The 26,456-nt window shown below is 39.7% G+C and overlaps 1 protein-coding gene across 1 annotated transcript in view; it reads right to left on the minus strand.

Moving 5' to 3' along the window:
• Positions 1–26,456, minus strand: part of LOC138295397 (uncharacterized) — a 212,102-nt gene that overhangs the window by 111,311 nt on the left and 74,335 nt on the right. Inside the window, exons 6-9 of the mRNA XM_069233667.1 lie at positions 26,131–26,274; positions 21,524–21,667; positions 16,920–17,063; positions 12,317–12,460 (exon numbers count right to left, since the gene is read on the minus strand). Of these exons, the coding sequence (XP_069089768.1) occupies positions 12,317–12,460; positions 16,920–17,063; positions 21,524–21,667; positions 26,131–26,274 (576 nt within the window). The remainder of the gene's footprint in view (positions 1–12,316; positions 12,461–16,919; positions 17,064–21,523; positions 21,668–26,130; positions 26,275–26,456) is intronic.

Genomic DNA, 26,456 nt, shown 5'->3' on the forward strand with positions numbered 1-26,456 from the left:
TCTCTTGACCAAAGAGTGCATACCCCTGATGTTCCAGGTGAGGACCTTGTATGATTCAGGTGTAGCTATAGTGGTGTTTTTGTTGTTCTACTGAGGGGTGGTTTCTGGTAGCCTAGTGTTAAGAAGAGCTCCCTCGTGATTTCCTGCTCCCTGCTCCATTTTGCAGTTTCTGTGATGATTCTCGGACCGATATTGAACCCCAGAAAATTCCCCGACATATCAACTACCCAACTCCCCATCCCTAGGACAAAAGTCAAACCTCTCTCGCCCAAACGTGCGTAAGAAAAGTCAACTGTCCAACAATGTGGGGGGTGCTTCAGATTGGAACCCGAAGCTCAGCAGGGCGAACTCTCCTCGGCCCCAAGGTGGAAGAAAGACTGGAATTCAGTGGCTCCAGGGTTTCGATTATCAGGTATCAGTAGGCCAGTCTCCACTGTCAGTTTTAGAAGCTGTAGGTGTAATCCTGATTATTACATAGGTTTACGTAGATCATAACTCCTAGGGACTCTGTTTGTAAATCAAGATTGTTCTTCAGATTATGATGTCTGACGTCCCTGGGGTTACATCCGGGCCTTTCTGGTTAGGCGTGAGTGATAGATCCAATTCATGTTTCGAGTCTGATTGGTTTGCGTCTCCGTGCGTTTGCCTAGGTGAGCTCTGTTTAGAGCAGCTGAGGGAAGCAGCTGCTTCCACTGCTTTTTGACGGTCGTTTAGAATCTCCAGAGGGGATGGGCTAGAGTGTCTTGTAGCTTTACTGCTGCTAGATTTTCCTTTAAAGTTTAGATGGTGCTTTTCAGGATTAAGGGGGTTATTCCAACTTCGGAGGAGGTGGTAATCCGTCCCAAAAGTGACGGTAAAGTGACGGATATACCACCAGCCATATTACAAGTCCATTATATCCTATGGAACTCGTAATACGGCTGGTGGTATATCCGTCACTTTTGGGACAGATTAGCACCTCCTCCGAAGTTGGAATAACCCCCTAAGTCTTTTCTCGTTGAGATGCTGTTTATCCACCCAACTCCAGACCTCCTCCGCCGAGTTAAAGAATTGTGAGCCTGTTGTGGTTATTATTCGGAGTTTGGCTGGGAATAACATCCCATATTGAATCCCCAGGTTTCTGAGTCTTTGTTTGGCCTCCCTGAAAGAGGCCCTCTGCCTTAATACCTCTCGAGAGAAATCAGGGAAAATTCAAATCACTTGGTTGTCCAACTTGCAGTCTCCATTTTATCTGCTTTGGGTGAGTAAGTGGTCTCTGTCCTTATAGTGCAATAGTTTAGCTATTACAGGTCTAGCAGGGGCGCCCGACGGGGGATGACGTGCCGGGACTCTGTGTGCTCTCTCCACTGCAAAAAACTGGGATAGGCCTTCCTACGCTATATTTTCCTTCAACCATTTTTCAAGAAAGTCAACCATGTTGGTTCCTTCGACTTTCTCAGGTAGCCCCATGATCCTGATATTATTTCGCCTCGATCTGTTTTCAGCATCTTCCGCCCTCAGCTCCAAGTCCTTTATTCTTTTCTCCATTTGTTGCGATGTTTTGGAAGCGCCTTGAAGCTCGGGCCCCATTTCCCTCAACTATCTTTCTGCAGAGGTCACTCTTTCTGCAAGGCGCCGGTGATCATCTCTGAGCACCGAGAAGTCTGATGCGAGAGAGTCTATTTTCTCCTCAAGAACGATTCTGGAGGCAGTGATAGCTTGCATTACATCCTGCAGGGTAGGTTCTTTTGGAGCTCTTTCCTCCACAGAGGAAAATTTCCTCACGCCCTCTTGTTCTGGGGGTGTACTGTCTGGGACATCTCTGGTGTTATCGGCTTCTCGCCTTCTGCTTGGTTTGCCCATCTCTGGAGATGTGTGTCACTTTTGCTGGAGGTTGCTTATTTTTAAGAGGATGCAATTCTCTTGATAATGTAAGGGCAATATGGAGCCAATGAGTGTTTATTTATCTGTTTTCCAGATGATGCTGGGTTCAGGGAGGGCCCACCAGGGGGGCTACGATCCAGCACCTGGGAGGAGGTGGCCTGTCTTTTATTAGGCCAAATGGCCTATATACAGACTGTTAAACTGGTCCGATGAATAATCTGTTGGTCTTTCAGATTTGAGCTGTTGGCTAGTTTTATCAACGTATTGGATCTTAAGGGTCAAACGTGGAACCAGTCCGTAATTTTAGTTACGCCATAGTCCCCTTCTTTATTTGATCGCTAGTTCTATATTGGCTCATATATTAGGAGGGTCTGAATCGGTTTTGTTAGGCCGGTATTTTCCAGTGAACGATTCTCAGCGTTCTAGGTTGGGGGGCGCCCCTCTGCTCTGGTCCCCCGGGAACCCCGCATGACAGGCCCGGCTTTCTCTCACGCTCTCCCCAGCGGTCTCACTCGGGATGGGTTTCAGCCTCGTTATGCCGGGCCCCTCCTCACCTTCAATGGCTTTCTCGTTGTTCGGGTCCCCAGGCTACAGTACTCCAGGTCAGCTCCCCCCGGCGGGTTTATCACGGTGTGATGTGTCAGATGGACGCGCCTCCGTTCCCGATTTGATGCCGGGCCTCCTCACCTCCTCTCGCAGTGACTCTGCTGTGTTGGGCCATTTCTTCCGGCATCGTCCGGTCTGCCTGTCCCTTTCTTCTCTCTGCTCGTCTTGGATCGGCAAGGTTCGATCTGGGCCGCAGTGTCTCCCTCTGTCCGCTGACCGCCTAGGCCCCGGAGCACCCGGTAGGCGCCATCTTGTCGCCTCGATCGCTCCTCCACATCGCACCAGGCTCGCACATGACGGAGCCGGAAACAGTGGTTTCTGGGGGTCAGAAGCCGAAAAGCATTAGCCCGGGGGGGCATCACGCATTCCGCTCCCTCTGTGTCGAATTTGGAGCCGAACTGAGTGTTATAGCCCCAGGGGCGAGGAGAGAAGGGCGGAAGCCTCAGGAAGAAGCTGCTACCGCCATGGCGCCAAGCCACGCCCCCCTGGAATCTCTCTCTCTAATCAGTCACTCCACCTTCCCTTTTGTGAAGCAGGTGCTCCTGCCATGAAAGTGATACAGGATTGGGACTATCTGTAGATGGAGAAGATCATAAACATTGAGGGAACGTTGCTGTATATTGCTTCCAGAGGCCCTCCGTTAGTACCATAAATTTCAGATGTCACCTTGTGCCAAACACTGCTTTAGCAATTTTAATATACTGTTTTGGAACTCCATAAAAAGTTCATTTTGAAAACCCTAGTTCAGACTAAACGAATGAGCACTTTGTTGAACCAAGAATGTTATCTATTTTTCTGAAATGCACGCCTTTCCGAGTTCTTCCAGACATTTCTCACCTATTTACCCACACACTATAATAGGGAAAATTGTTTATTTTTTTTCCTTTCAAGCTATCAGAAAGCTCAGATCGAGTGATTTTATGACAGCAAGAGCTTGATTGTTTCCTTTTTTTAGAAACGGTTTGCACTTTTGTTGTCAGAATTGTTTTCATTTTGGTTTAGAAATTAATGTTTCCATACTTAGTCTGTCTAGTCAGAATGCTGCACAAGAAACAAGGACCTAACGAGAGAAAAACAGATGGATTCTTGAGCCACCTGATCAAGCAAAAAACTGTGAAAGAACAGCAATGATACGTAGATTAGTGCAAGAAACTACGGGGCAGATTTACAAACCCCTTGTGCCAATTTAGCGCCACCTCAGCATCACTTTTTTTACACTAAGGCGGTGCTAAGGTGGCCTTTTCCCCGTGCCAGGTTTACAAAGTAGTGCAATGCTTGCATTGCACCGTTGCGCAACCTCTTGCGCCACATTATGCGTATGTCAGGCATAATGTATGAAGGGGGCATTCTCACACATGGAGGCTCGACAAAATGGCACAGTGAAATTTACAAGATTTCACTGTAACATTTTTTCCATCTAGGTTAACGCCTGCTTAAGGCAGGCATTAAAATGAAGCACTCATATCAACCTATGGGCCTCCCTCTGCTTTGCTGCACTAGTGTCCAAATTTTGGTTACTAGTGCAGCAAAGCGCCACAATAGCGTCAATCATTTTGATGATATTGCGCTAATGACTGCCACGATGCACCGTATTATAAATACAGTACAACCATAGTGTCATTAGGTGCCGTAAGGGGGACGCAAGAAAAGTGGTGCATCTGGACCGATGTGCCACTTACTTGAAAATCTGCCCCTACATGCTTATGTTTAGCATGATGGGACAGGAGCGGCAAGCAGTGTTTACATCCCAGCCTGTGCTCCGTCATGGGTTTGCTATAGTCTCACAGTCAAGCAAAAACCGTAGTCGGGAGGTGATGATACCTCTTATGCAGGTCTGGAAAGACAGAGGAGGTTAAGTGAGACATCCTTCTTATCCAAACCTGCCCACCACACCAGGGAGGTCATGCAGTGTGGTAATTGGTCTGACTGCAGTGTGTAACCAAGATCCAAAGTTGTAGTTGGCTTGCACTGACCAATGTATCCTTACCACTCCTGGACAGATTTTTGCCTCATGACATGGCTTAAAATTAACCCCTTTTTGCCTGATAACTGGAGGTAAAGAAACCCCACTTCAAAGGCTTGAAAAAGCCCCAGGCCTGCGAACCAACATGGGACGAAACAGGTGTTATCTGTGCCCCTTCTGCACTCTGATGAAGTACTGAAACGTGAATAAGATACAAGGAACTACATAATAAATCAGGATCACAAAAGTAAATTTAGAGTGTATAAATCAATGTCCATTTCAATAATTGCTTCCCTATAATTAGTCCTTTATGACATTGGCATCTTTACAATAATATTTTTGGTATTTGCTTTGAAATTGTTTTCTACAATATCCAGTGGGTTATTGGGCCCAACCAATGCAGTCACAAATGCATATACACACCAACCAGAGGTATTGGCAAAAACATACATTGGTTATGCAATGGGACACCTGATCTTGTGAGACCAATTGTGAACTTCTAAAGTTTTTTGTGTTCTGTGTGCTTTCATTTGGCGTACTTAAGGGAGGTGAATTTTCTGCGACAAAAAGTAATTTTGCCTCATATTGTGTTTGTTTGAAATATGGCTGTTTTGAGCTCAAACCTAATCCAACGATCTTGAGAGATTCACTGGGCACTTGAACTGCTGCAGGGCAAAATATGACACCTTAGGAGAATCTTCTCATGCACCAAGGGGTACTTATTGCTTTGAATTAGCGGGGCTTCAGGGAGTGTATCTTCAACAGCATTTTGTTAGACTTTTCATCCTTGGCGTGGTCTCCCATAACTTTTTGCCTCCATTCCCCAGATTGTGGATGTGTGCTGGACTCTGATTTTGCGGTTTTTGTAATTCTGGGTACTTTACCACTGCTAACCAGTGCTAAAGTGCAAGTGCTCCTTTACAAAATGTGTATGTGATTGGCTTATGCATGATTGGCATATTTGATTTATTAGTAAGTCCCTAGTACAGTGCACTAGAGATGCCCAGGGCCTGTAAATGAAATGCTACTAGTGGGCTTGCAGCACTGGTTGTGCCACCCACATAAGTAGCTCTGTAATCATGTCTCAGACCTGCCATTGCAGTGTCTGTGTGTGCAGTTTTTAACTATGAATTCGACTTGGCAAGTGTACCCACCTGCCAGGCCTAAACCTTCCCCTTTCTTCCATGTCAGACACCCCTAAGGTAGGCCCTAGGTAGCCCCAAGGCCAGGATGCAGTGTATGGTTAAGGTAGCACATATAGTAATGTGTTTTATATGTCCTCACAGTGAAATATTGCTAAATTCCTTTTTCACTGTTGCAAGGCCTGTCCCTCTGATAGGTTAACATGGGGCTACCTTTAAATCTGATTAAAGTGTAGATTCCCTTTGGGAGCGGATGGACATGTGGAGTTTGGGGTCTCTGAGCTCACAATTTAAACATACATCTCTTAGTAAAGTTTTTTTAAGAGTGTGTGTTTGAAAATGCCACTTTTAGAAAGTGAGTATTTTCTTGCTTATACCATTTTTGTGACTCTGCCTGTTTGTGGATTCCCTGTCTGGGTCAGTTTGACAGTTGGGCTGGTTGCACCTCACACTAGAGAGTGACACAAAAGGGAGCTGTGGTGTATCATGCATATCCTGATGAGCCATCTGTGCTAAGAGAGAGGGGAGGAGTGGTCACTCACACCTGAAAGGGCTGTGCCTGCATTCACACAATGCAGTCTCCAACCCCCTGGTGAGTGTCTGTGGCCTGGGCAAGGCAGGATTTCACATTCAAAAGAGACTTAACTTTGAAGTAGGCCTAATTTCAAAGGAGAAATTGGGTGTAAGAAGGGCACCCAAAACCACAGACTTTAGAACACTTCTGGAAACCAAGAGGAACCTCTGCCTAGAGAAGATCTGAAGAGCTGAGGAAGAAGAGCTGCCCTGCCTGTGACTGTGCTTTGTGGAGCTACACTGCAGTTGCTGCTTCTGCCAGAGTAAGAGGGCAAAGACTGGACCTTGTGTGCCTTCTATCTTGAGAAGAAATCTACAACAGAAGAAATCTCCAACAGCTTTATTTAGAGCTTGCCTCCTGTTTGAAGTCTTAGGGGCAGCAAAGACTTCTCTCTGACAGCACCTGGAGTCTCTGGAGAGACTCCTACTCTGCCCTGTGGTGCCCATCCAGTTCCTGGGACCCTGAAAGGAGAAGCTGGCAGCCCAAGAGGGAGAAATCCACGCACAGAGCGCAGGGTGGGGAATGGATCGATGCAACTCTGATCTGCGGCTGAAAAAACAACATGCGGCCGGCTCTGCGGCTAAAAATCGTCATTCGCTGGAAAAACTACTGAAGAATCGATGCATGGAGCTGGAGAATCGAAACCTGCGCTGCGTGTTTTGTGAATCATCGTGCGGCTGGATTTCCGATGCAAGTACTGATGGGCATGTAAAAACAACGCTAGGCCTGCCTGGACCCGAGAGTGCTGACCAGATTGACGCATCGCTCTCCTGCGGAGAGAAGAAATGACGCGTCCCGAACTGACGAAAGGAGAAACGGCACAAGGTCTCGCTCGTGAGTGAAATTAATGCATCACAAGCTCTTTTTGACGCACACTCGCCCGTGCGGGGTTATTTTTGATGCACTGAACGTAACAGTGTTAGTGTGTGTTTGAAACTACAGAAAGACTCCTTTTGCTTTTTAATTGATAACTTGACTTGTGTATTGTGGATTTTTGTCGTTTTGGTCTTGTTTTGTTTAGATAAATATTTCCTATTTTTCGAAACTGGTGTTGTGTCATTTTATAGTGTGGTACAAAAACTTTACACATATCACTCTGAAGTTAAGCCTACTGCTCTTCTAAGCTACCAAGGAGGTAAGCAGGGGTTAGCTGAGGGTGATTCTCATTTACCCTGACTAGAGTGAGTTTCCTTGCTTGAACAGGGGGTAACCTGACTGTCAACCAAAGACCCCCATTTCTAACACATTTCAAGTTACAGAGCAATTTAGGCTTAGATCATATTAGTTTAACGAAACAGAGAAAATTAGTTTCAAGAGAAGGTCACTATTTTTTACTGTAGTGTAATAAACAGTTTTTCTGTCTTGAGTTAATAGTTGGCTTGACGTTATGGCCTACGCTTACTTAGTAAATGGGTGAAGAAGGTGGATGAGAAGTTTGGAGTTTATTGTTTGCTCGGTTTCAATTAAAAAAGAAAAACACAATCTCCAATTGGACGCTTCGAGGTGGTGGAGCTTTGCAATGTCTGTGTAGAAGACAGGCTGACATTCAAGACAATACAAACAATATGCAGACTCAATGGCAATCCCCATCTAGTAAGATGTCATAGCATCCAATCCAGCGATGATCACGGTCATAGTTGCTAGTGGTGGCACACCACTCAGCAGAATGATCTTTTGTGGTGCAACTTTAGTAGGTTACCCCTTTGTAGATGAATGGAAACACACAATCTGGATTGATAGCTGCATATGAAACATGGAGATCAAATATGTTGATGAGTTGGGATGTGCAACAGATAATTTAGCAAACTGATTCATGGCAACCTCCCTAGTTTCTTATCTTAGAGCTGACCTCAACATCTTTATGATAACGCACATTACTCAATGTCAGCAAGTGTACTGAAGATGTGGCTTAGATATCAGAGAGTGGTCTATTGCTTACTCATGACATAGTCGAACATTGAATTATGAGCCCAAACCATACCCACATAGTACCTGATAACCCAGCATTGCCACATGATAGGGTATGGTGCAGGAGGTATTCATCAGAGAGACCTGTTGTGAGTTTTATCACAGTATGTTCAACATTAATTTTGCCAAACATTTAACCCATACTTAGAAGCTGGGAGCTGAAGTGTGATCCCTGTGGGAATGGTGTGCTCACTGGTTATTGTACTCAAAATATCAATGGAACAGAATATTGAGGACAAGTTAAAATATTGACAGGTAAGTAAGTATAGATTTTGTATAACTTACTCCACACACATGTACCTGGGTGATATATATATACTTTCATGGTACATAAACGTGGAATTAGAAATAGTAAATCTACATTTCGCCATATGCACTTATTTTTATATGTTGTCTCTCGGTATTCTGTCCATGATATTCTTGTAGGTCGATATTCTGGAAGTCGATATTTAGTAGCTCAACTTGAGTGAAATGGACTTTGCACAGAGATTAAAATACCTTTTCGGAGTTACTTGGAAATCACAGCATTAGAGCGCTAGTGAATATTGGTATACCCTATCAAGAGGTTATAGAAAGATTTGCATTTGAACTTTTTGCACAATCAAAGCTGAAATAAAGTGGTCACTTTGCAAGGTTCTTCACTTTGAACCTATGATGGTTTATTGTTTGTCTTCTACTAGATACTACAATAGTTTTATTATGAAAACACCAGATGTCGCTCATAACTCTTCTGAAATACCCAATTTTGACAAGGTCTCTGTCTCAGATAATATCAAAAGACACTAAGAAATCTGTGCTTGGGAATACCCAAACTCACTCACAGCTCTGTAAAACTTTGACTGACTCACATAAAGCTGTTTGTAAAACCGATGGACTCTAATTGTTGTGACCTCATAATTCACTGGCTCACTCAGAATCATGCATCCGATAATACCCAAAGTCAATGAAAAATATGTATATCAGCAATAATCACTGAGAGCTCCGCCCCTCATAATACCACTGGTCAGTCAGAGTTTTCCTTCATTGCTACTTCTATTACAAAACTTCATTCATTGTTCTTTCTGAAATTCAAACTCAGAATTTGCTCCCAATACTTCTCAAATATCACACTGGCATGTGCTAATAACATCATACATTAGACACCCACCTTCATGAACTCAGAAATCAAATATTACGATTGAATACAAGCTTTGATCTTGGTGTTACACTGGATCGGTTAAATTTATATTCTTAATAATACCTTGAATACTTCAGAGGTTTAATTTTGATAAACCCAATATTACTCAGAGCTATTCTGTTGATATTACTTAGAGTTGCTTTACTCTGATTTATGGTTTGTCAATACCACTTGTTACTGTTCATAACTCCTATATTTACAGAGTGGGGCTGATACCTAAAAGATGCCCTGATGCTAAAGTACAGTGCAAGCACAAAACAGATAAATATCAGTGTAATAATCTAAGTGATCATGGGAGGACCTCAGCTTGTGAGTCAGGTGATAACTTGAAAATTTCCTTTGAACACTGCAAAGACCTCAAGAATAGAGGGAACGATGGACCAAAAAGAATGACATAAAAAATCACTTGCTTTGAAACAGGCAGCCAGTGAAGTGCGTTCAATGTCCACAATATGGAGCAGACATGACACCATGGCAGTGCAAGTCACACAGTGGCATTTAGAATTCAGTAGAGCCATTTCAGGAAACCCATAGGTGAACCAAAAAATGGCGTATTGCAATAATCTAAAGATCTTATTCAGAAAGGTAAACCTAAACGTTTGGGGCAAGTTTACTACTTTTTTGTTATTCATAAACTACGAGTGTGGTTTTACATGTAGTATCGCCTTAAAACAAGCTGCCAAACTATAGAATTCATCACCGCCAAATATAAGATCCACAGATAACTATCTTGTCTTTAGAAGACTACTCAAGAGCTGGCTCTTTCCTTCATAACCACCATATCCAAACAGCAAAGGACTGCATATGCCTGTGTTGGTAAACATTTATAATCTGATTACATGTATATATCTAGATATGTGTAGTTCTTTAAGAAACATGTATAATTACTATTTGATAATAATAAAATACGTACATACTCTTTAAGCCTGTTTAACAAATGTATATTTACTCACAGTTAAATGTACATATATGTGTGCGTGTGTATGTATATGTGTGCGTATATGTACGTACAAGTATGTATACAATGTATGTCTATATGTGTATGTATTCATATATATATGTATATTATTCTATGCTTAACATGTTCATAGGTCATTGAATAGTTCCTAGATAAGTTGTTAGATTAGATACTTATGAATCCCTACATTCATTTTAGCTATCACAATGAGCAAATGTTATCCTAGCTATTTTATCAGCAAGCATTTCACTATGGAAAATTGAGGAAAGATAACATAATGCTAGAAAAACTCACAAATAAAATAACCTCAAATATTGCTAATCTTGAAACTCTGTGTTTATACAACACAACTTTAAATCTCAAATTATTATTTCCATTTTTATATTCCTTACTCATATATTCCATTTCTATGTATTTAGATATCTATTTATTACTTTAGTTCTCTTGTACACGAGGAAAAACATGGTTATATTTAAAAACAATTCTCTCTCGTAACCTTTACTCTGTCTCCGCATCACCCTTTACCTCTGTCAATCCATTCTCCATAACTACTCTCTGACGCATCCCAAACCCATTCTAATACTATGATCCCCAAGATAATCCTGCCTAAGCTCTTCCCTCCTCTACCATTCCTGGCTCACCCAGAACCACAGTTTACTACTATGATCTCCCAAACAACCCTACTATATTCTCTCTCACTTACATCACCTTTGACTCCTCCAAAACCCCTTCTACTACTATGATCTTCCTAACCCCTTGCTTCCCTCCTCCATCTTTCCTTTACTCATCCCAAGCCTCATCTTATTACTATAAACTCACAATTAACACGTCTGGTTTCTTCCCTCGCTATCCCTCCATTATTCTATTAAAAGCTACTAACAAACTCAGATGTCCTCTGCACAAATCAACTCATACTCATACCAGTACTAATACTGTACTCATATTTCCCTATACTAATCCACCACTAATCCTTTTGGGTTCCAGAGTAGCATGCTACTCGGCGAAAAGCGTTTTGACGCCTCGTCAGGGGTAGTAAGTACTATATAAATACAATTACAATTACATCCAAGCTAGTTCTTGTATTTCAATTTGCGCTGCCTCACAAAAAGCTGCTCATGGTAAACTGTATCAAACACTGCAGATAAATCTAGCAACACCAAGGCAGCAAAATGGCGTTCGACTGATAGTCTAGGAAGTTCATCTAGAAGTTCGTAATCTATTGTTTGCTGGGTTTCAATGAGAAAGAAAAACACAATCTCCAATTGAACGCTTCGAAAAGGTGCAGTTTTGCAATGTCTATGTAGAAGACAGCCTGATATTGAAGACAATATAAACAATATGCAGACTCACTGGCAATCCTCATCTAGTAAGGGTATACAATAGGAGAATGATGCTTTCTAGTGGCCAGGACACATAAAAGTTCTAAAGGAATCTAGCAGGACATCAGCAGGTTGACACAAGGATGGAAGAAAAGAAGAGACTTATATTGATTCTCATCCCTGTTTCTACCTTACCGGAATTGAAGACTAATAATTTAATCAGATTCAGGGCTTGATTTAAATCTGGTGACGGATATCCCATCTGGCAAAATATAAATACCATTATATTCTATGGGATTTATATTTTGACAGATGGAATATCCATCACTGTTGAGATGGAGTAACCCGTCCGTGGATCTAAATCAGGCCCTTGCTGTAAAAAGACAGGTTTCCCAGCCCGTACTTCATTACTCTTCAAACCTAGATCCTAGCATCAGGGTATCGCAGTTTCACAGGTCTAACGACCATTGTTCACCTTATAGGCCCAGCATAAATCTCAGATGGCCAATCCAGATCATGCCAGAATTAACCACCATTTCTCTAGGATAAACACATGTCCTGCCACTTACCAAACTTTCTGCGGGCAGGACAACTGAAGTGCCTGAGTAGTTATGGGGAGGTGAGAGGTTTGGCTTGGGATCAACGATGGATGTAGGGAAACTAAGAGGGGAATTTGTCTGGGGCCGTGATCCACTGTGCATGCGCTCCCTTGACCTGGTTAACAGGTGAAAATGCATTACACTTACCTCTGTCATAGCATCCAATCCAGCGATGATCACGGTCGTAGTTGCTAGTGGTGGCACACCACTCAGTAGAATAATCTTTTGTGGTGCAATTTTGGTAGGTCACTCCTTTGTAGATGAATGGAAACACACAAGCTGGGTTGATAGCTGCATAAGAAACATGGACATCAAATAGGTTAATGAGTTGGGATGTGAAAAAGATCGTTTAGCAAGCTGATTCATAGCAACCTCCCTAGTTTTTTATCTTAGAGCTGACCTCAACATCTTTATGATAACTCACATTACACACTGTCGGCAAGTGTACTGAAGATGTGACTTAGATATCAGAGAGTTGTGTATTGCCTGCTCATGACATAGTCGAACATTGAATTATGGGCCCAAACCATACCCACACAGTACCTGATAACCCAGCATTGCCACATGATTGGGTATGGTGCAGGAGGTATTCGTCAGAGTGACCTGTTGTGAGTTTTATCACAGTATGTTCAACGTTAATTTTGCTAAACATTTAACCCATACTTAAAAACTCGGAGTTGAAGAGTGATCCCTGTGGGAATGGTGTGCTCCCTGGTTATTGTACTCAAAATATCAATGAAACAGAATATTGAGGACAAGTTAAAATATTGACAGGTAAGTAAGAATAGATTTCGTATAACTTACTCCACACACATGTACCTGGGTGATATATATACTTTCATGGTATATAAAGGTGGAGTTAGAAATAGTAAATCTACATTTCGCCATATGCACTTCTCTTTTTATATTTTGTCTTTCTGTATTCTGTCCTTGATATTCTGGAAGTCCATATTTAGTAGTTCAACTTGAGTGAAATGAGTTTGCACAGAGATTAAAATACCTTTGCGGAGTTGCTTGGAAATCACAGCATTAAAGTGTAAGTGAATATTGGTATACCCTATCAAGAGGTTAAGGAAAGATTTGCATTTTAACTTTTTGCACAATCAAAGCTGAAATAAAGTGGTCACTTTGCAAGGTTCTTCACTGTGAACTTATGATGGTTTATTGTTTGTCTTCTACTAGATACCACAATAGTTTTATTATGAAAATACCAGATGTCACTTATAACTCTACTGAAATACCCAATTTTGACAAGGTCTCTGTATCAGATGATATCAAGAGACACTAAGAAATCTGTGCTTGGTATTAACCAAACTCACTCACAGCTCTGTAAAACTTTGACTGACTCACTTAAAGCTCTTTCTAAAATGTATAGACTCTAATTGTTGTGACCTCATAATTCGCTGGCTTACTCAGAATCATGCATCCAACAATACCCAAAGTCAATGAAACATATGTATATCAGTAATACCCACTGAGAGCTCCGCCCCCACATAATACACCTGATCAGTCAGAGTTTTGCTTCTTTGCTACTTCTATTACAAAACTTCAATCATTGCTCTATCTGAAATTCAAACTCAGAATTCGCTCCCAATACTTCTCAAATATCACACAGGCATATGCTAATAACATCATACCTTAAACAGCCATTTTCATTAACTCAGAAATCAACTATAAAGATTGATTACAAGCGTTGATCTTGGTGTTACATTGAATCGGGTGAATTTATATTCGTAATAATACCTTGAATACTTCAGAGGTTTAATTTTGATAAACCCACTATTACTCAGAGCTATTCTGTTGATATTACTTAGAGTTGCTTTAGTCTGATTTATGGTTTGCCAATACCACTTGCTGCTGTTCATAACTCCTGTATTTACAGAGTGGGGCTGATACCTAAAAGATGCCCTGATGCTAAAGTACAGTGCAAGCACAAAACAGATAAATATCAGTGTAAAAATCTAAGTGATCATGGGAGGATCTCAGCTTGTGAGTCAGGTGATAACTTGAAAATTTCCTTTGAACATAGCAAAGACCTCAAGAATAGAGGGAACGATGGACCAAAGAGAATGACATAAAAAATTACTTGCTTTGAAAAAGGCAGCCAGTGAAGTGTGTTCAATGTCCACAATATGGAGCAGACATGACACCATGGCAGTGCAAGTCACACAGTGGCATTTAGAATTCAGTAGAGCCATTTCAGGAAACCCATAGGTGAACCAAAAAATGGGGTATTACAATAATCTAAAGATCTTATTCAGAAAGGTAAACCTAAACATTTGGGGCAAGTTTACTACTTTTTTGTTATTCATAAACTACGAGTGTGGTTTTACATGTAGTATCGCCTTAAAACACCACCATACAAGAAAAAGATTATAGGTGGTACATCCTTCTCTGTTCAAGCTGCCAAACTATATAATTCATCACCGACAAATATAAGATCCACAGATAACTATCTTGTCTTCAGAAGACTACTCAAGAGCTGGCTCTTTCCTTCATAACCACCATATCCAAACAGCAAAGGACTGCATATGCCTGTGTTGGTAAACATTTATAATCTGATTACATGTATATATCTAGATACGTGTAGTTCTTTAAGAAACATGTATAATTACTATTTGATAATAATAAAATATGCACATACTCTTTAAGCCATTTTAATAAATGTATATTTACTCACAGTTAAATGTATATATATGTTTGCGTGTGTATGTATATGTGTGCGTATATGTATGTATAAGTATATACACAATGTATGTCTATATGTGTATGTATTCATATATATATGTATATTATTCTATGCTTAACATGTTCATAGGTCATTGAATAGTTCCTAGATAAGTTGTTAGATTAGATACTTATGAATCCCTACTTTCATTTTAGCTATCACAATGAGCAAATGTTATCCTAGCTATTTTATCAGCAAGCATTTCACTATGGAAAATTGAGGAAAGATAACATAATGCTTGAAAAGTTCGCAAATAAAATAACCTCAAATATTGCTAATCTTGAAACTCTGTGTTTATACAACACAACTTTAAATCTCAAATTATTATTTCCATTTTTATATTCCTTACTCATATATTCCATTTCTATGTATTTAGATATCTATTTATTACTTTAGTTCTCTTGTACACGAGGAAAAACATGGTTATATTTAAAAACAATTCTCTCTCGTAACCTTTACTCTGTCTCCGCATCACCCTTTACCTCTGTCAATCCATTCTCCATAACTACTCTCTGACGCATCCCAAACCCATTCTAATACTATGATCCCCAAGATAATCCTGCCTAAGCTCTTCCCTCCTCTACCATTCCTGGCTCACCCAGAACCACAGTTTACTACTATGATCTCCCAAACAACCCTACTATATTCTCTCTCACTTACATCACCTTTGACTCCTCCAAAACCCCTTCTACTACTATGATCTTCCTAACCCCTTGCTTCCCTCCTCCAACTTTCCTTTACTCATCCCAAGCCTCATCTTATTACTATAAACTCACAATTAACACGTCTGGTTTCTTCCCTCGCTATCCCTCCATTATTCTATTAAAAGCTACTAACAAACTCAGATGTCCTCTGCACAAATCAACTCATACTAATACCAGTACTAATACTGTACTCATATTTCCCTATACTAATCCACCACTAATCCTTTTGGGTTCCAGAGTAGCATGCTACTCGGCGAAAAGCGTTTTGACGCCTCGTCAGGGGTAGTAAGTACTATATAAATACAATTACAATTACATCCAAGCTAGTTCTTGTATTTCAACTTGCGCTGCCTCACAAAAAGCTGCTCATGGTAAACTGTATCAAACACTGCAGATAAATCTAGCAACACCAAGGCAGCAAAATGGCGTTCGACTGATAGTCTAGGAAGTTCATCTAGAAGTTCGTAATCTATTGTTTGCTGGGTTTCAATGAGAAAGAAAAACACAATCTCCAATTGAACGCTTCGAAAAGGTGCAGTTTTGCAATGTCTATGTAGAAGACAGCCTGATATTGAAGACAATATAAACAATATGCAGACTCACTGGCAATCCTCATCTAGTAAGGGTATACAATAGGAGAATGATGCTTTCTAGTGGCCAGGACACATAAAAGTTCTAAAGGAATCTAGCAGGACATCAGCAGGTTGACACAAGGATGGAAGAAAAGAAGAGACTTATATTGATTCTCATCCCTGTTTCTACCTTACCGGAATTGAAGACTAATAATTTAATCAGATTCAGGGCTTGATTTAAATCTGGTGACGGATATCCCATCTGGCAAAATATAAATACCATTATATTCTATGGGATTTATATTTTGACAGATGGAATATCCATCACTGTTGAGATGGAGTAACCCGTCCGTGGATCTAAATCAGGCCCTTGCTGTAAAAAGACAGGTTTCCCAGCCCGTACTTCATTACTCTTCAAACCTAGATCCTAGCATCAGGGTATCGCAGTTTCACAGGTCTAACGACCATTGTTCACCTTATAGGCCCAGCATAAATCTCAGATGGCCAATCCAGATCATGCCAGAAGCAACCACCATTTCTCTAGGATAAACACATGTCCTGCCACTTACCAAACTTTCTGCGGGCAGGACAACTGAAGTGCCTGAGTAGTTATGGGGAGGTGAGAGGTTTGGCTTGGGATCAACAATGGATGTAGGGAAACTGAGAGGGGAATTTGTCTGGGGCCGTGATCCACTGTGCATGCGCTCCCTTGACCTGGTTAACAGTTGAAAATGCATTACACTTACCTCTGTCATAGCATCCAATCCAGCGATGATCACGGTCGTAGTTGCTAGTGGTGGCACACCACTCAGTAGAATAATCTTTTGTGGTGCAATTTTGGTAGGTCACTCCTTTGTAGATGAATGGAAACACACAAGCTGGGTTGATAGCTGCATAAGAAACATGGACATCAAATAGGTTAATGAGTTGGGATGTGAAAAAGATCGTTTAGCAAGCTGATTCATAGCAACCTCCCTAGTTTTTTATCTTAGAGCTGACCTCAACATCTTTATGATAACTCACATTACACACTGTCGGCAAGTGTACTGAAGATGTGACTTAGATATCAGAGAGTTGTGTATTGCCTGCTCATGACATAGTCGAACATTGAATTATGGGCCCAAACCATACCCACACAGTACCTGATAACCCAGCATTGCCACATGATTGGGTATGGTGCAGGAGGTATTCGTCAGAGTGACCTGTTGTGAGTTTTATCACAGTATGTTCAACGTTAATTTTGCTAAACATTTAACCCATACTTAAAAACTCGGAGTTGAAGAGTGATCCCTGTGGGAATGGTGTGCTCCCTGGTTATTGTACTCAAAATATCAATGAAACAGAATATTGAGGACAAGTTAAAATATTGACAGGTAAGTAAGAATAGATTTCGTATAACTTACTCCACACACATGTACCTGGGTGATATATATACTTTCATGGTATATAAAGGTGGAGTTAGAAATAGTAAATCTACATTTCGCCATATGCACTTCTCTTTTTATATTTTGTCTTTCTGTATTCTGTCCTTGATATTCTGGAAGTCCATATTTAGTAGTTCAACTTGAGTGAAATGAGTTTGCACAGAGATTAAAATACCTTTGCGGAGTTACTTGTAAATCACAGCATTAAAGTGCAAGTGAATATTGGTATACCCTATCAAGAGGTTAAGGAAAGATTTGCATTTGAACTTTTTGCGCAATCAAAGCTGAAATAAAGTGGTCACTTTGCAAGGTTCTTCACTGTGAACTTATGATGGTTTATTGTTTGTCTTCTACTAGATACCACAATAGTTTTATTATGAAAATACCAGATGTCACTTATAACTCTACTGAAATACCCAATTTTGACAAGGTCTCTGTATCAGATGATATCAAGAGACACTAAGAAATCTGTGCTTGGTATTAACCAAACTCACTCACAGCTCTGTAAAACTTTGACTGACTCACTTAAAGCTCTTTCTAAAATGTATAGACTCTAATTGTTGTGACCTCATAATTCGCTGGCTTACTCAGAATCATGCATCCAACAATACCCAAAGTCAATGAAACATATGTATACCAGTAATACCCACTGAGAGCTCCGCCCCCACATAATACACCTGATCAGTCAGAGTTTTGCTTCTTTGCTACTTCTATTACAAAACTTCAATCATTGCTCTATCTGAAATTCAAACTCAGAATTCGCTCCCAATACTTCTCAAATATCACACAGGCATATGCTAATAACATCATACCTTAAACAGCCATTTTCATTAACTCAGAAATCAACTATAAAGATTGATTACAAGCGTTGATCTTGGTGTTACATTGAATCGGATGAATTTATATTCTTAATAATACCTTGAATACTTCAGAGGTTTAATTTTGATAAACTCACTATTACTCAGAGCTATTCTGTTGATATTACTTAGAGTTGCTTTAGTCTGATTTATGGTTTGCCAATACCACTTGCTGCTGTTCATAACTCCTGTATTTACAGAGTGGGGCTGATACCTAAAAGATGCCCTGATGCTAAAGTACAGTGCAAGCACAAAACAGATAAATATCAGTGTAAAAATCTAAGTGATCATGGGAGGATCTCAGCTTGTGAGTCAGGTGATAACTTGAAAATTTCCTTTGAACATAGCAAAGACCTCAAGAATAGAGGGAACGATGGACCAAAGAGAATGACATAAAAAATTACTTGCTTTGAAAAAGGCAGCCAGTGAAGTGTGTTCAATGTCCACAATATGGAGCAGACATGACACCATGGCAGTGCAAGTCACACAGTGGCATTTAGAATTCAGTAGAGCCATTTCAGGAAACCCATAGGTGAACCAAAAAATGGGGTATTACAATAATCTAAAGATCTTATTCAGAAAGGTAAACCTAAACATTTGGGGCAAGTTTACTACTTTTTTGTTATTCATAAACTACGAGTGTGGTTTTACATGTAGTATCGCCTTAAAACACCACCATACAAGAAAAAGATTATAGGTGGTACATCCTTCTCTGTTCAAGCTGCCAAACTATATAATTCATCACCGACAAATATAAGATCCACAGATAACTATCTTGTCTTCAGAAGACTACTCAAGAGCTGGCTCTTTCCTTCATAACCACCATATCCAAACAGCAAAGGACTGCATATGCCTGTGTTGGTAAACATTTATAATCTGATTACATGTATATATCTAGATACGTGTAGTTCTTTAAGAAACATGTATAATTACTATTTGATAATAATAAAATATGCACATACTCTTTAAGCCATTTTAATAAATGTATATTTACTCACAGTTAAATGTATATATATGTTTGCGTGTGTATGTATATGTGTGCGTATATGTATGTATAAGTATATACACAATGTATGTCTATATGTGTATGTATTCATATATATATGTATATTATTCTATGCTTAACATGTTCATAGGTCATTGAATAGTTCCTAGATAAGTTGTTAGATTAGATACTTATGAATCCCTACTTTCATTTTAGCTATCACAATGAGCAAATGTTATCCTAGCTATTTTATCAGCAAGCATTTCACTATGGAAAATTGAGGAAAGATAACATAATGCTAGAAAAGTACACAAATAAAATAACCTCAAATATTGCTAATCTTGAAACTCTGTCTTTATACAACACAACTTTAAATCTCAAATTATTATTTCCATTTTTATATTCCTTACACATATATTCCATTTCTATGTATTTAGATATCTATTTATTTATTACTTTAGTTCTCCTGTGCATGAGGAAAAACATGGTTATATTTCAAAACAATTCTCTCTCGTAACCTTTACTCTGTCTCCGCATCACCCTTTACCTCTGTCAATCCATCCTCCATCCATACTATTTGACTCATCCCAAACCCATTCTAATAGTATGATCTCCAAGATAATCCTGCCTAAGCTCTTCCCTCCTCTACCATTCCTGGCTCACCCCGAACCACAGTTTACTACTATGATCTCCCAAACAACCCAACTATATTCTCTCTCACTTACATCACCTTTGACTCCTGCAAAACCCCTTCTACTACTATGATCTCACTAACCCCTTTCTTCCCTCCTCCATCTTTCCTTTACTCATCCCAAGCCTCATCTTATTACTATAAACTCACAATTAACACTTCTGGTTTCTTCCCTCCCTATCCTTCCATTATTCTATTTAAAGCTACTAACAATCTCAGATATCCTCTGCTCAAATCAACTCATACTAATACCAGTACTAATACTGTACTAATAATTCCCTATACTAAATCACCACTAATCCTTTTGGTTTCCAGAGTAGCATGCTACTCGCCGAAAAGCGTTTTGACGCCTCGTCAGTGGTAGTAAGTACTATAGAAATACAATTACAATTGCATCCAAGCTAGTTCTTATATTTCAACTTGTGCTGCCTTAAAAAAGCTGCTCATGGTAAACTGTATCAAACATTGCAGATAAATCTAGCAACACCAAGGCCGCAAAATGGTCTTCGACTGATAGTCTACGAAGTTAATCTAGAAGTTCATAATCTATTGTTTGCTGGATTTCAATGAGAAAGAAAAACACAATCTCCAATTGAATGCTTCGAAAAGGTGCAGTTTTGCAATGTCTGTGTAGAAGACATCCTGATATTGAAGACAATATAAACAATATGCAGACTCGCTGGCAATCCTCATCTAGTAAGGGTATAGAAAAGGAGAATGATGCTTTCTAGTGGCCAGGACACATAAAAGTTTTAAAGGAACCTAGCAGGACATCAGCAGGTTGACAAGGATGGAAGAAAAGAAGAGACCAATATCGATTCTCATCCCTGTTTCTACCTTACAGGAATTGAAGACTAATATGTTAATCAGATTCAGGGCTTGATTTAAATCTGGTGACGGCTATCCCATCTGGCGAAATATAAATACCATCATATTCTATGTGATTTATATTTTGACAGATGGGATATCCATCACTGTTGAGATGGAGTAACCCGTCCGTGGATCTCAATCAGGCCCTTGCTGTAAAAAGACAGATTTCCCAGCCCGTACTTCACTACTCTTCAAACCTAGATCCTAGCATCAGGGTATCGCAGTTTCACAGGTCTAATGACCATTGTTCACTTTATAGGCCCAGCATAAATCTCAGATGGCCAATCCAGATCATGCCAGAAGCAACCACCATTTCTCTAGGATAAACACATGTCCTGCCACTTACCAAACCTTCTGCGGGCAAAACAACTGAAGTGCTTGAGTAGTTCTGGGGAGGTGAGAGGTTTGGCTTGGGATCAACGATGGATGTAGGGAAACTGAGAGGGGAATTTGTCTGGGGCCGTGATCCACTGTGCATGCGCTCCCTTGACCTGGTTAACAGGTGAAAATGCATTACACTTACCTCTGTCATAGCATCCAATCCAGCGATGATCACGGTCGTAGTTGCTAGTGGTGGCACACCACTCAGTAGAATAATCTTTTGTGGTGCAACTTTGGTAGGTTACTCCTTTGTAGATGAATGGAAACACACAAGTTGGATTGATAGCTGCATACGAAACATGGACATCAAATAGGTTGATGAGTTGGGATGTGAAGCAGATCGTTTAGCAAGCTGATTCATAGCAACCTCCCTAGTTTCTTATCTTAGAGCTGACCTCAACATCTTTATGATAACTCACATTACACACTGTCGGCAAGTGTACTGAAGATGTTACTTAGATATCAGAGAGTTGTGTATTGCTTGCTCATGACATAGTCAAACATTGAATTATGGGCCCAAAACATACCCACACAGTACCTGATAACCCAGTATTGCCACATGATTGGGTATGGTCCAGGAGGTATTCATCAGAGTGACCTGTTGTGAGTTTTATTACAGTATGTTCAACGTTAATTTTGCTAAACATTTAACCCATACTTAAAAGTTCGGAGTTGAAGTGTGATCCCTGTGGGAATGTGTGCTCACTGGTTATTGTACTCAAAATATCAATGAAACAGAATATCGAGGACAAGTTAAAATATTGACAGGTAAGTAAGAATAGATTTCGTATAACTTACTCCACACACACATGTTCCTGGGTGATATATATACTTTCATGGTATATAAAGGTGGAGTTAGAAATAGTAAATCTACATTTCGCCATATGCACTTATCTTTTTATAATTTGTCTCTCTGTATTCTGTCCATGATATTCTTGTAGGTCGATATTCTGGAAGTCGATATTTAGTAGTTCAACTTGAGTGAAATGAGTTTGCACAGAGATTAAAATACCTTTGCGGACTTACTTGGAAATCACAGCATTAAAGTGTAAGTGAATATTGGTATACCCTATCAAGAGGTTAAGGAAAGATTTGCATTTTAACTTTTTGCACAATCAAAGCTGAAATAAAGTGGTCACTTTGCAAGGTTCTTCACTGTGAACTTATGATGGTTTATTGTTTGTCTTCTACTAGATACCACACTAGTTTTATTATGAAAATACCAGATGTCACTTATAACTCTTCTGAAATACCCGATTTTGACAAGGTCTCTGTATCAGATGATATCAAGATACACTAAGAAATCTGTGCTTGGTATTAACCAAACTCACTCACAGCTCTGTAAAACTTTGACTGACTCACTTAAAGCTCTTTCTAAAATGTATAGACTCTAATTGTGTGACCTCATAATTCACTGGCTTACTCAGAATCATGCATCCGACAATACCCAAAGTCAATGAAACATATGTATATCAGTAATACCCACTGAGAGCTCCGCCCCACATAATATACCTGATCAGTCAGAGTTTTGCTTCATTGCTACTTCTATTACAAAACTTCAATCATTGCTCTATTTGAAATTCAAACTCAGAATTTGCTCCCAATACTTCTCAAATATCACACAGGCATATGCTAATAACATCATACCTTAAACACCCATTTTCATTAACTCAGAAATCAAATATAAAGATTGATTACAAGCGTTGATCTTGGTGTTACAGTGAATCGGTTGAATTTATATTCTCAATAATACCTTGAATACTTCAGAGGTTCAATTTTGATAAACCCACTATTACTCAGAGCTATTCTGTTGATATTACTTAGAGTTGCTTTACTCTGATTTATGGTTTGCCAATACCACTTGTTGCTGTTTATAACTCCTATATTTACAGAGTGGGGCTGATACCTAAAAGATGCCCTGATGCTAAAGTACAGTGCAAGCACAAAACAGATAAATATCAGTGTAAAAATCTAAGTGATCATGGGAGGACCTCAGCTTTTGAGTCAGGTGATAACTTGAAAATTTCCTTTGAACACAGCAAAGACCTCAAGAATAGAGGGAACATTGGACAAAAGAGAATGACATAAAAAATCACTTGCTTTGAAACAGGCAGCCAGTGAAGTGTGCTCAATGTCCACAATATGAAGCAGACATGACACCATGGCAGTGCAAGTCACACAGTGGCATTTAGAATTCAGTAGAGCCATTTCAGGAAACCCATAGGTAAACCAAAAAATGGCGTATTACAATAATCTAAAGATCTTATTCAGAAAGGTAAACCTAAACGTTTGGGGCAAGTTTACTACTTTTTTGTTATTCATAAACTACGAGTGTGGTTTTACATGTAGTATCGCCTTAAAACACCACCATACAAGAAAAAGATTATAGGTGGTACATCCTTCTCTGTTCAAGCTGCCAAACTATATAATTCATCACCGCCAAATATAAGATCCACAGATAACTATCTTGTCTTCAGAAGACTACTCAAGAGCTGGCTCTTTCCTTCATAACCACCATATCCAAACAGCAAAGGACTGCATATGCCTGTGTTGGTAAACATTTATAATCTGATTACATGTATATATCTAGATACGTGTAGTTCTTTAAGAAACATGTATAATTACTATTTGATAATAATAAAATATGCACATACTCTTTAAGCCATTTTAACAAATGTATATTTACTCACAGTTAAATGTATATATATGTTTGCGTGTGTATGTATATGTGTGCGTATATGTACGTATAAGTATGTATACAATGTATGTCTATATGTGTATGTATTCATATATATATGTATATTATTCTATGCTTAACATGTTCATAGGTCATTGAATAGTTCCTAGATAAGTTGTTAGATTAGATACTTATGAATCCCTACTTTCATTTTAGCTATCACAATGAGCAAATGTTATCCTAGCTATTTTATCAGCAAGCATTTCACTATGGAAAATTGAGGAAAGATAACATAATGCTAGAAAAGTACACAAATAAAATAACCTCAAATATTGCTAATCTTGAAACTCTGTCTTTATACAACACAACTTTAAATCTCAAATTATTATTTCCATTTTTATATTCCTTACACATATATTCCATTTCTATGTATTTAGATATCTATTTATTTATTACTTTAGTTCTCCTGTACATGAGGAAAAACATGGTTATATTTAAAAACAATTCTCTCTCGTAACCTTTACTCTGTCTCCGCATCACCCTTTACCTCTGTCAATCCATCCTCCATCCATACTATCTGACTCATCCCAAACCCATTCTAATAGTATGATCTCCAAGATAATCCTGCCTAAGCTCTTCCCTCCTCTACCATTCCTGGCTCACCCAGAACCACAGTTTACTACTATGATCTCCCAAACAACCCTACTATATTCTCTCTCACTTACATCACCTTTGACTCCTCCAAAACCCCTTCTACTACTATGATCTCACTAAGCCCTTTCTTCCCTCCTCCATCTTTCCTTTACTCATCCCAAGCCTCATCTTATTACTATAAACTCACAATTAACACTTCTGGTTTCTTCCCTCCCTATCCCTCCATTATTCTATTTAAAGCCACTAACAATCTCAGATATCCTCTGCTCAAATCAACTCATACTAATACCAGTACTAATACTGTACTAATAATTCCCTATATTAAATCACCACTAATCCTTTTGGGTTCCAGAGTAGCATGCTACTCGCTGAAAAGCGTTTTGACGCCTCGTCAGGGGTAGTAAGTACTATAGAAATACAATTACAATTACATCCAAGCTAGTTCTTATATTTCAACTTGTGCTGCCTTAAAAAAGCTGCTCATGGTAAACTGTATCAAACACTGCAGATAAATCTAGCAACACCAAGGCCGCAAAATGGCCTTCGACTGATAGTCTAGGAAGTTAATCTAGAAGTTCGTAATCTATTGTTTGCTGGATTTCAATGAGAAAGAAAAACACAATCTCCAATTGAACGCTTCGAAAAGGGGCAGTTTTGCAATGTCTATTTAGAAGACATCCTGATATTGAAGACAATATAAACAATATGCAGACTCACTGGCAATCCTCATCTAGTAAGGGTATAGAAAAGGAGAATGATGCTTTCTAGTTGCCAGGACACATAAAAGTTTTAAAGGAACCTAGCAGGACATCAGCAGGTTGACAAGGATGGAAGAAAAGAAGAGACCAATATTGATTCTCATCTCTGTTTCTACCTTACAGGAATTGAAGACTAATATGTTAATCAGATTCAGGGCTTGATTTAAATCTGGTGACGGATATCCCATCTGGCGAAATATAAATACCATCATATTCTATGTGATTTATATTTTGACAGATGGGATATCCATCACTGTTGAGATGGAGTAACCCGTCCGTGGATCTCAATCAGGCCCTTGCTGTAAAAAGACAGATTACTTCACTACTCTTCAAACCTAGATCCTAGCATCAGGGTATCGCAGTTTCACAGGTCTAATGACCATTGTTCACTTTATAGGCCCAGCATAAATCTCAGATGGCCAATCCAGATCATGCCAGAAGCAACCACCATTTCTCTAGGATAAACACATGTCCTGCCACTTACCAAACCTTCTGCGGCAAGACAACTGAAGTGCTTGAGTAGTTCTGGGGAGGTGAGAGGTTTGGCTTGGGATCAACGATGGATGTAGGGAAACTGAGAGGGGAATTTGTCTGGGGCCGTGATCCACTGTGCATGCGCTCCCTTGACCTGGTTAACAGGTGAAAATGCATTACACTTACCTCTGTCATAGCATCCAATCCAGCGATGATCACGGTCGTAGTTGCTAGTGGTGGCACACCACTCAGTAGAATAATCTTTTGTGGTGCACTTTTGGTAGGTTACTCCTTTGTAGATGAATGGAAACACACAAGCTGGATTGATAGCTGCATACGAAACATGGACATCAAATAGGTTGATGAGTTGGGATGTGAAGCAGATCGTTTAGCAAGCTGATTCATAGCAACCTCCCTAGTTTCTTATCTTAGAGCTGACCTCAACATCTTTATGATAACTCACATTACACACTGTCGGCAAGTGTACTGAAGATGTGACTTAGATATCAGAA

This window comes from Pleurodeles waltl, chromosome 5, assembly GCF_031143425.1.
Source record: "Pleurodeles waltl isolate 20211129_DDA chromosome 5, aPleWal1.hap1.20221129, whole genome shotgun sequence".
Lineage (NCBI taxonomy): Eukaryota > Metazoa > Chordata > Amphibia > Caudata > Salamandridae > Pleurodeles > Pleurodeles waltl.